Source organism: Dipodomys ordii, unplaced genomic scaffold (assembly GCF_000151885.1).
Source record: "Dipodomys ordii isolate 6190 unplaced genomic scaffold, Dord_2.0 Scaffold127, whole genome shotgun sequence".
NCBI classification, from domain to species: Eukaryota; Metazoa; Chordata; class Mammalia; order Rodentia; family Heteromyidae; genus Dipodomys; species Dipodomys ordii.
Window position 1 is genome coordinate 5,631,022 of NW_012267343.1, and position 12,171 is coordinate 5,643,192.

The following is a 12,171-nucleotide window of genomic DNA, read 5'->3' on the forward strand; positions in this document are numbered from 1 at the left end:
ACTGGAAGCAAATACAGTAAAAAAAAAAAAAAAAAACAACAACCAGGGATTATACCATGGCTGAAGAACATACAAAAGAAATCACATTGTACATTATAAGTACATTACCATATAAGATGGTGCTGAGGGAAATGAACCCCAAGATAGAGACACAAGAGGATTTATCTTTGTTGCTGTTGTTGTTATCTACTATTTAAAATAGATGCTATTGTCACTGTGTGACTAACAAGGAAACATCACCTTGTAGATGCGTTATGCCTGCAGGGTTTGAGATGGACCTTTAGTCAGATTTTATAAAAACCCATCACTTGGGCTGGGATGTGGCTTAGTGGTATCATGCTTGCTTTGAGTACATGAAGCCCTGGGTTCAATTTCTCAGTACCACATAAGCAGAGAAGACCAGAAGTGGTGCTGTGGCTCAAGCGGTAGAGCACTAGCCCTGAGCAAAAGAAGCTCAAGGACAGTGCCCAGGCCCTGAGTTCAAGTCCCAGGACTGGCAAAAAAAAAAAAAGGAAAGAAAAAAAAGAAAAAAATCAGTATTTTTACTTAGAGTAGTAAGTAATCACTTTTGCAAATATTTGACTATTAAGAAGCATTGTTTCTACTTTACTTAAATCTCATAAGTAAGCAAGACAATAGTTGTTTTTTTTTTTTTACTGTGCCAACTACTCTTTTAGATGTTTCCCATGTCATTCCATTCTTATCCCAATCTTGTGAAACAAATATTATTTATTCCAGTTTCTAGATTGGGAGAAGGCTCTTGGAGATGATAAAAACAGGAAATAGACTAAGCTAGAACATCAGCTCAGTCTTCCAAACTGAGTGAACAAGTACAGGGTTTGTTCATTTCCCTTACCCTCCCCTACCCATGGGAAAATGGACCTCTTATATGGAGTAGGGAGTAGATGAACTCAGCTTATAGTAGATAAGAACTAGCATACATGAAAGATTCCCTGGCTTAATGTCCAGGGGTTAATACATATCAATGGACTCTGCTTTGCTTTTCCTTGTTGGGTTTACAGTTTACAAAATTTGACATCAAAAGCACTGCGGAAAAAGTAGACTTTGGGTAGAACACAGAAGAGAAACAATGTTCATGTTGAAAGTGGGCAGTGGATGATGATGTTTATTTAGAAAGGTCTCTTCCTAGTCAATTTGGCAATATGAAATTCATCCTTCTCATTAGCCACAAATTCTCTAAAGTGTGACTCAAGACCTGGTTGGGAAACAATGAATGACTAAAAATGTCATTTACAAATAGTGTTGGACTTGAAGTGGCATGCCCCACGGGACTACCACTGCTATCTCTACAGCTTTTGGAAAAATAAGTTCAGATTCCTGTGGTCACTTCCTTCTTCGTGAACTGAATTTCATCAGATGATTTTCCTGGACATTTGTAAAGGGAACAGACTACTATTCTCCAGAAGAGTAGAAGCTCCCAGTACAATATATAGTAGATGCCCAGGGAAGGTACGTAGATTCTCTAATGTACCTTCACATCGGTAATGGCTATTTGGTTTTATGACATCCCTGTGGGTTCACATCAAATACCTGGGGCACAGAGAGGTTAGATATACTGATCCATCCACAAAATAAGCTACTGACAAGAGAGAACCTAGAAATCATATTCTGTACTTCTCATTTTAACATACTTTCAAGTTACATCTTCTTTCTGAAAAATTATTTCTATTACCAAAGTTGTTTGAAAATGGTTCATATCTGAGTTTTGGAAATGGATTCCGCACTGGTGGCTCATGCTTGTAATCCTCGCTACTCAGGAAGCTGAGTGCCAAGGACAATGGTTCAAAGCCAGCGGGAGCAGGAAACTCCATGAGACTCTGATCTCCAATTAAACACCATAAAAACCAGGAGTGGGGCTGTGGCTCAAAGTGATAGAGTACTAGCCTTGAATAAAAAAAACTCAGAGACAGTACTCACTGAGTTCAAACCCTACAACCACTACCACCACCAGCAAACAAAATGCTGCCCAATACACATTCAAAGAATAAGGAACCCAAGAATATAAGTTGGAATGAAATAATTGGATATGCTGTACCTAATATATTTCTTATCATCATACTATAATATTAGTCTGTTTGCTTTATCTCAAAACTTGCTAAATGCTTCCCAGCTAAGAATGATGGTCAGTCCAGCTGTGTGTTATTACTTTGATTCATGCTATGGAGATAAATGTAGGAGGAGTAAAAGAGGAGGAACAAGAAGGGGTGAAAGGGAAGGACAAAGATAATAACTGTGGCTAAAGCCAAACTCAGTGTCAACTTGAACTTTTCTTTCAACAAGTGTTGGCTTAGTTGAGGAATGAATGAATGAACTTAGAGGGAATATTTGCGTATTCAAATCCATTCATTTATTCCTCAGTAGTTAGGATTATGGTTACGAGCCACTGGTGCCCAGTAGCCTGTTCGTTGTTCTTAAGGCTAACCTTGATATTCCTAGGCTATAGGAAGCAGGGATAATTTTTCCTAGTAGTAAGTGCCAAACTGGACATCTGGGAAATGGAGGCTATCTAAGGCCACACTGCTTATTTGGTGTCGATACTCAAGCTGAAGCCTAGATCTTCAGCAGACAATTGTAGCCTCAATCCAAGGGCCAAAAGAGCTGTGACCGTGGACTTTGTGTCCTGAGTACTCTGAGCCTCTCTGGGACCAAATGAGATACATTCTGTGAATAATGCCACGGTTCTACATCCAGGTCTGCAAACCTTCCTCCAGTGACCCAATGAGCAAATATTTTATTCGTTGTGGGTGTTATGGTCACAGTCACTCCTATCTGCTACTCTAGTGTGAAAGCAGCCACAAAAATACAAGCAGACAAAGAGAGAGAGAGAGTGGCTGTTTTCCATTAATACTTTATTTCCAGAATGGGCAGCAGGCCAGCGTTGGGCCCACAGGCTGTAGTTTGCTGACCCTGCTCGCCATGCTTGGGAGTTGTTACATTTGCCCTTGATCATATAACAAATGACCTCCAAACTCAGCAGCAGCTTCAAATAACCGTTTTGTTCTCTCCATGGATTTGGTGTGCTTTCTCTGCTCTGTGGAGCATGGGACTTGAATTGTAAGGGTTCAAACCTGGGATGAGCCAGCATCATCCCTTGGGCTGACTTTTCTGAAGGCGCCTTTACTCATGGTCACATGACCTCCAGCTGTGGTTTGGCATCCTCATACCACAGCAGCCTTCCAGCAGTCAGGTTTCTTGCTAATGGGATACTTCTGGTTCTTAGGGAGACAATTTCGGTGAGCAGGGTAGGAGTTGCCTTTCTCTGCATGTCCAGACTCAAAAGTCACACAGTCTCTCTTCTACCATGCTCTGCTAGTGAAAGCACACCTGAGCCTATTCCACATTCAAGGTGAAGTATCACAGATATGAGGGACTTGGGACTAATGGTCTTAAATCCATTATAGAAAAGATTACAAGTGTAAATACATGCACTTCATATAATACCTGCTGCTTTCTTGTCACCTACCATGTTCTTTCCCCATCCCTTTGACATAGGTAATATTATGGTATATAATTTGAAGGCAAAAACTGAGAGGTTAATATACTTGTCTAAAGTCACAAAGTCAGCTGGTTATAGGACTAAGCTTTGAGCTCAGGTAGTCAGGCCTCCAGAGTCTGTTCTGGATAACCCTTGCATACTCTTCTTTGTTGTTGGTGGTGGTCATGGGGTTTGAACTCAGAGCCTGGGTGCTGAGCTCTTCTGCTCAAGGCTAGAGCTCTACCACTTTGAGCCACAGCCCCATCTCTGGTTTTCTGGTGGTTTATTGGAGATAAACGTCTCACAGACTTTTCTGCCTGGGCTGACTTTGAACTGGGATCCTCAGATCTTAGCCTCCTGAGTACCTAGGATTACAGGCATGAGCCCCAGTGCCCAGCTTCATAGTGTGTCTTTCTGTGGCCCAAAACAATTGAGAGTGCTCTTGCTACTACTGGAGAAGAGTTGGATTAAGGACCCGAGTCTTTAGATTATAGGCTATCTAGCAGTCTTGTACCTCTAGCTAGGTTCAAACAACATTGTACACTTAGTGTGGATACAGACTGCCTGAGCATGTGGGTAGCACAAGGGAAAAGGTATGGCACCCAGTTTTGTTCACAAGAACCTAAAAGGGTCATAGGAAGGCTGAATTCTGATTCTCACCATTCTGTAAGATGGACTTTTAATTCCTTGTTTTATAGATAAGGAAACAGAAGCTTAATGGTGAAGGTGCTACTTGCCCAGTAGCTGGCAAAATCCATAGTGAAATCCAGAGTAGAAGGAGAGGAGACTGATCAGGAAGGAATAAAACCCACTCTGTCAGAAAAGAGATTTGTCTTTCCATAGACCGTTAGATCTAAATAGAGATAGGAGGGAGACTAAGACTTATCCAGGTGGGTGTCCCCAATATCCCATCCCTCACACCCAGAGCTGGTGCTGGGACTTGGGGTGTTTTTCCCACCACCCCTGACTGCCACATTTTGCTGGGAAAGCAGGCTGGGAGCGGAGTGATGGAGGGGGGCGGTCAGTAAGTGTGAACTTCAAGGAAGTTGTTTGCCAAAGCTATGTTGGGGTGGGGGGAAAGGAGCGTTTTTACAAGACCAGGGCCCTCTGGCCTGGAAACATCTGTTTCCCTTCAAATCAGCGAGGAGACTTTTGTCTCCCCAGAATGCCTAAATCATGTGGTGGCCGGAGAAGAGCAGGCGTTGGCCTGGAGACTTCAAACGCATTTTCCTGGGCTCTTGGGGACCCGTGCCTGACACGGGGCTCTGGGGCTTCATCTGGGCTCTTACCCCCTGTCAGATCTGTGAGAAGCTCTCACCGCCAATTAACTTCTCCGTTTCTTTCTTTCACCCCTGCTGCAAGGAGGTCTGGGGGTCTTGAGGGGAACTGGCAAGAGCTCTTCTTTCCACCCTCCCTCCTCGCATCTCGACTGAAGGCCATCTACTCCAGGTGTGGGGTGGAGAGGGCTGAAGTCAGAACTTTGGGCAGTGGCATAACAAGGCTAATAATCGTACGATCGACAGCGATTACTCATCTATGGCTTAGCCCATGGCAGGCACCATGCCCAGCTCTTTCCACACCACATCTGATTTTATCCCAACAAGAAGAACCCTGCGTGGTGGCTTTTTAACATTTAAGGTAAAGTGCTTCTCACTTTTAAGGATTGAGGTAAAGCCCCACACAGTCAATACCTGAGCAGAGCCAGATCTTTAATCTCGCTGCTATCCCTTCTTACCAAAACTTTCCATCAAGGCATCTTTTGTTCAGGTTAAATATAAGAGGGCAGATTTCCAGACGTGGGCAATGACCTTGAAAATAATGATTGAATAAATTCTTTCTGGCTGTCACTCATTCTGAGTGTTGGAGGGGCCAGTGTCCTTCGCTTAGAGATGAGCCAGAGCTATATTCTCCTAAGGACACCCACAGACTCAAAGTGGGGGACTACAGAGAAGTGACCAGGCATTACTGAGTTATGTGCTATGTACACCAGAGATAAGGTTTGACGGATAATAGGGTGTTCGGCCGAAGAAGGATAACCTAGTCAGAGCCTATATGTGGCTCACTGTACAGGTGATGCAAGGCACTGTGGCTCATGCCTATAACCCTAGTGATTCAGGAGGCTGAGATCTGAGGATCACAGTTTGAAGCCAGCCCAGGCAACCTTGAGACACTTATCTCCATTAAGCTACAAAAAACAAATGCTGGAAAGAAAAGTACAGATGGAAAAGTGGCAAGGAGCCACAGCCAAGGCTGCCAGGAAGGAGTTTGTCCTGAGAATGACCAACTTTGTCCCAGAAAATGGTGAGGCTAATAGGAACAACAATGTCCTCACAATGACAAGGAGACAGTGAACAATTCTTTCATTGGATTTTCTCCAGGAAGTATTTTTTGCTTGCTGTTTTGTGCCAACTTCTTATTTGTTTTATCTATCTCTTTGTTTGTGCTGGTACTGGGGTTGGAACTCAGGGCTGTATGCTCTCACCCAGCTTTTCCTGCTCAAGACTGCCTATCACTTGATCCATACCTCTAGTCTAGGGTTTTTCATTGTTCGGTTTTGTTCTAGCTAATTGGTGGTAGAGTCTCTTTGACTTTTTCAACCTGGCTGGCTTTGTACTTTTGCTATCAAATCTCAGCCCTCCTGAGTAGCTAGAATTACTGGTGTGAACCATCAATCAGTACATGGCTTCATTTCAGTTTGATACATGAAGTCCATATTACTTTAGATATTCAACACCTTCACTACAGTCTGTGGAAATGCTAGGTTAAACTTGAGCTTCCTGCTCCTTTGGCCAATAGTCTTTCCACTGAAACACAGTAGGAATAGCAATAGTTTGGGCTTGGAGCTTCTGCTTCCTAAAAAGCACACCCCGCTTCATCCTTTATAGCCACCTCTTTTATAACCAAAGCTTGCCTTAAGCAGTCAGTCAATAGTACAAGAGACATAAATACAAACATGAGGGCTGGGAAGGTGGCTCAGTGGTAGAGTGCTTGCCTCACATGCATGAGGCCCTGGGTTTGATTCCTCAGCACCACATAAGCAGAAAAAGCCGGAAGTGGCGCTGTGACTCAAGTGGTAGAGCGCTAGCCTTGAGCTGAAGAGCTGAGGAACAGCGCCCAGGCCCCGAGTTCAGGCCCCACGACCGACCAAAAACAAAAGTATAAACATGAGTCACTTTCCCTTTTGAGCCTTGATTTCTCCATCCATAAAATGAGGATTCAAAGTTAGGGGGTGGGGGGAGGGAGTTTTAGGTTACATTCTCTCTCATTAAAGAGATAATGCCAAGTAAAGAGCAGCTCATACCCTTCCTGATCCCCTGAAAAACACAGAACTTAACTCTCTTCTCCCTCCTTCCCTTCCCTCTGCTTCTTCCCTTCTTCCTGTGTCCTTTTGTCTTTGTGTCTCTCTTTTTCTGTCTCTCTCTTCTCCCCTCCCTTATTCTCTCTCTTACCTTCTCTCTCTCTTCCTCTCCCTCTCCCTCTCCCTCTCTCTCTCTCTCTCCCTCTCCCTCCCCCCCCTCTCTCTCTCCTCTCTCTCTCCTCTTTTCTATATGTAGGCCTATCATTCTCTCCCCCTCACCAAAAAAGCCCTCCAAGCCCAGCCTGGTCCTCTAACTGATTTCAGATGTGTCTCTGGAACAGTTCTACAGTTACAACCGAGACAGGCAGGAAGTGCATGGCCTTGTGACTTTTGACCCCAGTCTGTGAGGTTGACATCTTCCTCTTGGCACCCCTCCCTCCCTGCCTTGCACACACCTCGAGCTGGGTGGCCCAAGGTCTCTGCCATCCTGAGGCTTCCACTGACAAACCTGGTTACTGAACCAACACAAATAGAAACGACTTTTAAGGAGCAAACATTGACCTGGGACTATTACTATGATGCCTGTGTCCCTGGGGTTTGATCCTCAATGTGTGACCTATGGATAATTTCACCCCGTGTGATAGGTAAGGAGCCTGAAGTTCAGAGAGGGTCAAATGACTTCCAAAGAATACTCAAACTGTAGATGGAGAATGCGAAAATTCTGTCTAGAATTTATCATTGAAGACTAGGCTAGGGGTATAGCTCAGTGGTAAAGAACTAGCCTAGCATTTGCAGGGATCTGGGTTCAATCCCAAGCACTGAAAAAAAAAAAGTAAATTAACACCGAAGGCTACTTCCCAGCACAGTGCTATTCATCAACAGCATCATAGATACCTCTCTGCTTGGCCAAGCAGAGAGCAGACCCTGGATCCTCTGATGGAGACATCACATGGCAGAAACGTCATGAAAATCTAAGTGGCCAACTGGAAAACAGAGTTAAACATATTCAGTTTATCCTGGGCCTTCAGGATCCATTACATGTTCCATTCACCACAAGCCTCTCTATGTAACTCTCACCTGAAATACATCTTCTTTTCAAAGTCCAATAAATAATGTGTACTCTTATACAAGTGTTGTATATGGTCTTTATACCAATCTGCAACTCCCAGACCTTCCTCACATGTGACTCCCTGTAATCACTGAGATAACTTCGTAAAAGCAGCTTAGTCTGCAAAGTGTTCCTCATTGTATTGATGGAGAAAACAAGTGAGAAATGAGATCCTTTCCCTTCCTTTCCCCTCCTTTTCCCACTCTTCCCTACTTTATTCTTCCCTTCCCTACTCTACTCTTCCCTTCCTTACCTTCTTCTTCTCTTCCCTTCCCCACCTCTCCCCTCTCTTTCAGCCTTTCTGCTCCTCTTCTCTCCCCTCTATTTCCTTTGCCTCCCCTCTCTTCTTCTCTTCCTGTCCCTCTCCTCCTTCCTTCCCCCCTCATGTTTTTTCTTTCTTTTCTTTTATTCACTTTCTTTTTTCTTTTCTTTGTTCCTATCTCTCACTCACTCACTTGCCTGCATGCTTGCTTGCTTCCTTCTCTCCCACCTCAGCCTTCAGTGTGCTGAAGTTTTAAGTGGGCACTATTTCCAGCTCTTGCGTTTCTTGCTGATTCTTTCCCCACATTTTCTAAGAACTCTCAATGATAACTTTGGAGATCGTTTACTTTTCATCTCCATCCACGTTCAACCTGTAAGGAAGGTGATAGTCTCCCTGTCACAATACCTGTTGCAGAGAGCTAAAGAAACTTCAATGAGGTAAAGGACTTACACAAGGCACAGAAGCATAACAGGAATATGAGCCTAAATTTGGCCACTTGCAAGACCAATCTCCTTTCTCTGCTACTTTTCCCTCCCTTTACACTAAGAAGTTTTGACTCATGGGAGCTTTTATATAAACAATCTTTAAGGCATGAGATTATGAAGTCTCAAAGCTGACAGGGTCCAGGTAGATTTGTAAGCTTAGACCCCCCCAAACCAATGTAGAGCTGTTTAGCAGAGCTAAAGCAGAAAAATGTCAGTGGAGAGCAAGAAGTACAACTTTCAGAGTACGATTATAGGCTTAGCTCTTTTCATTTTTAAATCTATGATTTTGGTCAAATTGCCTAGACTTTACCTTTACTTTCCTGTCCTGACAGACGAAAGTAATGAAGGCAATTATTTTAAGATTTCATGAGACAGAAAAATCTATGAGGTGGCACTACCTCAGTCACACTGGGATTCAGCGTGTGTGTGTGTGTGTGTGTGTGTATACAACATTTATATCTGCAGATTTGTGGCTAAAGAGAGTAGCCAACAATGGTTTCATGAATAAGATATAGAATCAGACAACACAAAGCCAGTCTTAGTCATTATTGTGTAATTCCCTTAAGTATAAAATAAAGATAGCAATGGCACCTATCATTAAAGAGTGCTTGGGAATGAATTGTGATAATGTAGGTCAAGCTGCTTTAGCTCAATGCTCGATATATATTAGGATCTTAGAATATATTCATTAGTTTGTACAAGTAGTTAATATGTATTGTCTAAGATGTACAACTAGTGAGAGTTCATTATTCTAAAATCTGATAATCATACCACTATGTACATTTTATAGCATGAGTTAAATAGAGGTACTGAGGAAGTAGGAAAGCAAATTGAATAGGACACTAGGACTTAGGGTCTATTTTTAAATTCTATTTTTATTATTATTTTTATTTTTTTGTTATTCATGGGGCTTGACCTCAGGGCCTGGGTGCTTTTCTCGTGCTTTTGTGCTCAAGGCTAGTGCTCTACCACTTTGAGTCACAGCACTACTTCCAGTTTTCTGGTGGTTAATTGGAGATAAGCATTTCACAGACTTTTCTTGCCAGGGCTGACTTTGAACTGTGATCCTCAGGTCTCAGCCTCCTACATAGCTAGGACTGCAGGCATGGTCTACAACACCCAACTTTAAAAAATTATTATTATTAATTTAAAAATTATCCTAAATAGTTGTAAAAAGGAGGTACCATATAGCAAAACAGTTTATGAATACAATGCATCAACATATCAACATGATGCATGTTGATCTTTGACTCACCCCCTTCCCTTATTTTTTCTCAATTTTGTGCATATACACTGAATTCTTATCCATAAGTGGGCGGGAAGGCATGACATGATCAGGCCACTCATATGCACAATCCTTCTTATTACTCTTAACCTGTAAGTCTTCTGGCCTTTGTGAAGCCTTCCCTGTTCCTTTCTTAGACTTTGCATGAATGACAGAACTCAGAGCTTCCCCCAGGTAAACAGAGGCTGCTCTATTAGAAAATCCATGTTCTTGGGTTGGACCTGCATCTACCAGGTCTGTATTTATCAGTTGTCTCCATCTAAAACACACAGGTCTACTTTCACCAAGAGAACATTGAGATACGTAGGACATTTTGGGGGCGTGGCTAGTAACTAATACAAGTCCCAGACTCCCTATCCTGGCCTGTAATATCCCCACAGACCCTCCAGCTCATCTCAACTTGCCCCAGTACACCAGCTGTCTATTCCTTCAACAGTCCAAGTTCCTTTTCTGCTCAAGGTCTTTGTCCTGACAGCTTTTCCTGCCTGGAGTGTTCTTGTCTCAATTCTTCCTTCTTAGAAGTTGATTTTCATCTCATTATTCAAGACCAGCTCAGACTTTACCTGCTGATTCAGAAAGGCCTTTATAGACTACCTTATCCAAAACCACCTTCACCCTACACTCTCATGTTTACCTTTCCTCTATCACGCTTACCACAATCTGATTCTTAGTTTACTTTTTGATTAATCTTATTCAAGCAGGGACCTTAACTTTCTTGTTTACCTCTATAACCTCAGCACTTAACAGACTGGGACGATTTGGATTCAAGCCCCAGTTTTGCTCTCAGTAATGATGAGTACAAGGAAAGATGTACAGTCTCTGCCTCCATGTCTTCATTGGTGAAATATGGGTGATAATAAGTCCCTGCCTTTTTGGCTTGCTTCATTGCAAATTAGGAGATTAAACACTGCCTCAAAGGCAGTGCTCAAAGTTTTAAAATTATTATTCTTTTTGAAATCATTCCCTGGCCGCTGACCCATCCCAGAGTCGTTTGGATTACTACTTTTCTGCCACGGTTTGGTGCTCTTCAGTTAACCCTCGGGGCCTCCTGTGAAGGTTCAGCCTGTCACTCTGTTTTCTTGCTGTGCTGCAGGTTCACTCTGTATGCTGTGGACACACGGGGGAGGCACTCTGAGCTCAGCACAGTGACCCTGAGGACGGCCTGTCCACTAGTGGATGACAACAAGGCAGAAGGTAGGTGACACGGTTTTATCCTGTGCTAAAGGTGAGGCTATCAGCTCCCTTTCTAGTCTCTGCCCCCCAGTAGTCATTAACCACAAAACACACCTGCATACTGGCAAAGGGAAAAGAACGTGGACAAACCAAGAAGGAGAGATATGTAGCTAAATTAAATCAAAGCCATGGAGGGGGAAAAAATGAGATTAATTGCCAACATTGTTGCCGGGGGGAAAGACTCGATTTTTATAGTTTCTCCACGTTCTGAGTGATAAGCAAAGATGACAATGATCAGAGGCCTTTGGCTTTGCCTTCTAGGTTAAGCTGGCAAATGAGTGGCATCTAGGAGACTATTTCATCTCTTTGCACCCATGCAGACATTACTAGTTGATCACAGCACACCCTTCTGCCATACCGTTACACAGTTTAGTGGTTAGCAGTCATAGTTATCACACAAGATTAAAGTTTTGTCGTACCTGGTCCATGAGGTTGTAAATATCAGGTAAGACCACCTGACAAACTACAACTCGTCATCTAGATCCACCACTAAATGATGCATCTGTATAGTTTCTTCACATTGATGGTAAGGTACTTACCATGTAAGTAAGTACCATGTAAGGTACTTCACAAGTCCTGGTGGAACAATTATTTCCAGAATTCTCTGATCCAGCCAGTGCAGTGGAAACAAGTTTACAAGCCCATGTTCTACATGGATAAGAAGCTTGAAAATCAATGCTGTATGTGGTAGTGGATGTGAGGAGACAGTGTGATACCAAGCCTCAAAGTTAAGAAGACTTGAGGCATTTTATTGTTAATTTTTATTATTGTTTTTATTTTCACATAACTCATATACTTACTTTAAAAAATAAGAAAAGTTAGAATGAAAAAATATCATAGAAAGTCAGTGCTTTTCCTTTCTTGATCCCAAGTGCCCCAGATTCTACTAGAGGTAACCATTGTTAATATTTGGGGACACAGATTTTGATCAGATGATGCTTCAAAGCTGGAAGAATGTGCTTTCTTCTCTTGAGGCTTTTAGCAGGAGTGACTGAAGGAGTAGG

General features: G+C 42.8%; 1 protein-coding gene across 3 annotated transcripts in view; it reads left to right on the forward strand.

The window, feature by feature from the left end:
- Positions 1-12,171, forward strand: part of Astn2 (astrotactin 2) — a 777,558-nt gene that overhangs the window by 749,947 nt on the left and 15,440 nt on the right. For all 3 annotated transcript variants that reach the window (XM_013030183.1, XM_013030185.1, XM_013030186.1), the window contains one exon: positions 11,028-11,128. In XM_013030183.1, coding sequence (XP_012885637.1) covers positions 11,028-11,128 — 101 coding nt within the window. The remainder of the gene's footprint in view (positions 1-11,027; positions 11,129-12,171) is intronic.